Source organism: Gregarina niphandrodes (assembly GCF_000223845.1).
Source record: "Gregarina niphandrodes unplaced genomic scaffold scaffold00004, whole genome shotgun sequence".
Classification (NCBI taxonomy): Eukaryota; Apicomplexa; class Conoidasida; order Eugregarinorida; family Gregarinidae; genus Gregarina; species Gregarina niphandrodes.
Window position 1 is genome coordinate 68,057 of NW_011645775.1, and position 3,309 is coordinate 71,365.

The 3,309-nt window shown below is 54.0% G+C and overlaps 3 protein-coding genes across 3 annotated transcripts; 2 read left to right on the forward strand and 1 right to left on the reverse strand.

Moving 5' to 3' along the window:
* Nucleotides 1–1,069: 1,069 nt before the first annotated feature.
* Nucleotides 1,070–1,508, reverse strand: GNI_027280 (cysteine-rich secretory family protein; the record flags this gene model as incomplete). Its single annotated transcript, XM_011130776.1, has 1 exon — nucleotides 1,070–1,508. A coding segment is annotated over one exon (439 nt), but the record flags the coding sequence as incomplete, so codon positions are not given.
* Nucleotides 1,509–1,603: 95 nt separating this feature from the next.
* Nucleotides 1,604–2,501, forward strand: GNI_027290 (40S ribosomal protein S26; the record flags this gene model as incomplete). Its single annotated transcript, XM_011130777.1, has 2 exons — nucleotides 1,604–1,784; nucleotides 2,353–2,501. 2 exons carry the CDS (start codon nucleotides 1,604–1,606, stop codon nucleotides 2,499–2,501), a joined length of 330 nt encoding a protein of 109 aa, XP_011129079.1.
* Nucleotides 2,502–2,587: 86 nt separating this feature from the next.
* Nucleotides 2,588–3,033, forward strand: GNI_027300 (putative 40S ribosomal protein S26e; the record flags this gene model as incomplete). Its single annotated transcript, XM_011130778.1, has 2 exons — nucleotides 2,588–2,768; nucleotides 2,882–3,033. 2 exons carry the CDS (start codon nucleotides 2,588–2,590, stop codon nucleotides 3,031–3,033), a joined length of 333 nt encoding a protein of 110 aa, XP_011129080.1.
* Nucleotides 3,034–3,309: the final 276 nt, after the last annotated feature.

A 3,309-nucleotide genomic window follows, 5' to 3' on the forward strand; every position in this document is an offset into this window, starting at 1 on the left:
AGAGGCAATGGTTCCAAAGCCCTTGCGCAAATGCGTCCCCAAGTCCTCCGCGTTCTCCGCTCGGGGCTGATGTTTGGATACGACTTGGGCCATGGCATATATGTTATTGCGGTCATCGTTCTTATCACCACCGTCGGCGCTGGGCTGATAGCATTGATCGCGGAAGAAGAAGTAACCGTGTTCGACCGTGTCCTTAAAGTCGAGCGGGTTGGCACCACAATGACACTGCTGGAACTCGAGGTTCTTAGAGTCGCCCTGGATGGTGTCAAAGAAGGCGGTAGCACCTGTGTCGGCACAGTCTGCACGCTTGTGTGTCTCGCAACCATACCAGTCCTCAGTGGTCTGAGTTGCAGGCGCGTAGGGTGCAAGCGAGGCCCCGGTTGTTCGTCCGGAGCATAACCCAGATTCACAACAACCAAATCCGGCTGGACAATGCTGGCATAGTCCGCTGTCACCGGTACCAGGTTCGTACGGAAGAGTGCCGATGTTCCCATAGTCGTAATGACACACCACGAACGTCTTCCACGCCTTCTTCCCGTCCGAAGCATGACAATTACCCACCACCGTGCAGCCCACAGACGTCGCCTGCGGGCGCACCAACTGCTTCCAGTGACCCACCGGCCGCGCAGCGTCGTTGCTCCCCCCCGTGTTCCAGTTGAAGTCCGCACGCTCCGCGTACCACTTCGAAACCACGTCGCTGAAATCGTCCGAACTGGGACGCACCGCCGTACTCGTGTACAGGTTCTCGCCCGTCGATATCCGGTACGGCCACGAAGGAATACCAGACTCCTTATCTGAAAGCACACCCTCTTTCACTCTAGGCACACACCAGGCACACACACGAAGCAAGTACGAAGCACGTACACACACGAAGGCAAGCCTCACGCACTTCTAAACGCCACCGTTTCCATATTCGCGTGTGAGGACGTCACTGACTCACACTGGCTCAGAAGCATCAGCCGGCCCAGGCACACGCAGGACAAAATGGTTCGGTTCAGGTGCTTCAGGAGTCCCACCCTGAAGCGCCCGTCAGGGCATGTCACTGAGGGGTAGGAAGGGCAAGTCTTACTGGGACTGTGGTCGAAGAAAGTGGAGTCCTGGTTTTCACAGAGGTACTGTGCCCATTGCCGCGAGAAGGCCTCAAGGTGGAAGTCCCAGACGAGTTTAGTCATGTAAAGTGCGGCAGGTGCTTCCAGTTTCCGGACGTAGTTGTGCATGTCGAGAAGTGATTTGCGGATGCGCCAGCCGTTGTCCGTGGTGTCGGTATAGAAGCTGCCTCCGCCGAGGAAATTGGCTTCGTCCATGGGCGAGCCCTGTACGTGTGTAATGGGATACGGGTCATCTCCCCAGGCGGAAGGCAAAGAGACTTTTCGGAGGCTACCGGAACGGTTCGACATGGTGTCAGGCGTCGGCGCCTCCAAGTCAAGTAACTCTTCAGATGGGCTGAAACCTCGCACCAGGCCGCTGGTAAGAGCGGTAGCATACGAAATGGCCCTTAGCGTTTTCATTCTTGCGACGTACTCTGACCCACTAGCCCCACTCTGGCGAGCATGCACGACAAAACACAAAGCATTGCGGAATTTTTGTGCTCCAAAGTTGCCCCATGCCTTCCAAGCGCAGAAACAACGGACGCGGCAAGAAGAACTGTGGACACATTCGAAACGTCCGCTGTGTCAATTGCGGCCGCTGCGTCCCCAAGGACAAGGCCATCAAGCGCTACAATGTCAGAAACATCGTAGACGCCTCTTCTAGGAAGGACATCAAGGAGAACAGCATCTTCGAAAGTAAATAACACCCCTTCACGCTGGAAGCACTCATAGATGCTAGTTAAACCGCGGGAGCCAAATGGAAGTCCGGAGATAGTGGCTATATTTTCAATTCCCTGTCGCTTATTAAAGGAGGACATTCCCGTCTTGACATCAGCGGGACATTCCTCTGGAGACTCTGTGTACGTCTTGACGTCGCTTAGTCTTCTATTAGGTCTTGACATCTCTTGGGGGGGTCTTGACATCTCTTGGGGGGGTCTTGACATCTCTTGGGGGGGTCTTGACATCCCTTGGGGTGACATCCCTTGGGGGTGACATCCCTTGGGGGTGACATCCCTTGGCGGTGACATCCCCTGGGGGTGCTGACATTCCTTGCGGGCCTCCTTTGCTTGAGGAACGATTCCCCAAGCAAGTCTCTTGGAGGTCTTCCCGCGGGTCTTGGCGACCCTAACTAAGCCCTCCTGTCTGTGGCTTTGTAATTGGCCCTTGTAACTAGCGTCTTTCCCAAGACCTCCTCCGCGAATCGTTTCCGTGGCCCCCGGTGGTGGTCATAGACTTACACACACATGCTTGCTTCTTCCTGTAGACTACAACTTGCCCAAGTTGTACATTCAGCAGATCTACTGCATTTCTTGCGGTATCCACTCCAGAATTGTCCGTTCTCGCTCTCGCGCGGACAGAAAGATTAGGTACAGCCCTTCTAAGTCTATGGTCACTCGTCCCGTTCGCGCCTAGATGGTTAGTTAGCCCTGCGTGCTAAACGTTTTTTAAAAGACAAAACGCGAATATCGACTTTAGAAATTTACTGCAACGACTGGGGCATGCCTTCTAAACGCAGGAACAACGGAAGAGCTAAGAAGAACTGCGGCGCCGCCCGGAATGTCCGTTGCGTCAACTGCGGTCGCTGCGTCCCCAAGGACAAGGCCATCAAGCGCTACAATGTCAGAAACATCGTAGACGCCTCTTCTAGGAAGGATATCAAGGAGAACTGCATATACGAAAGTAAGCGATGCAATAATCCCCCCACACATCTCGCCGTGCACCGACCTGTTCATTCCGCCCATTTCTCCTTCCGTTCGTTCACCTACCTCGGCTCATAACTTTTCTTTATGTAGACTACAACTTGCCCAAGTTGTACATTCAGCAGATCTACTGTGTGTCGTGTGGTATCCATTCCAGAATTGTCCGATCTCGCTCTCGCACCGACAGAAAAATCAGGTACAGTCCGTCAAAGGCCCGCGTCGTGGGAGCTCAGAACTTTTTCTAATTAGCTGACCCACCGGAGGATATATGCACTCAGTCAGGAGACTGTCCAGGGCAGGTACAGTTAGAACAAGAACGAGGTTGGAAGGGAATTTTCCTGGGTCATCGAGTGGGTGGGTGAGTGGGTGCTGCTGGATCAGTGAATGACGGTGGGTGGGTGGGTGCTGACGGCAGGGAAAAACCCAACTGGATTAGTTGGGTGCTTTAGGTGAAGAAGTGTGTTAAAACACACTTCATCAGCGCAAGAAGTGTGTTTGAGGAGTGTGTGTGCTTTGGGGGT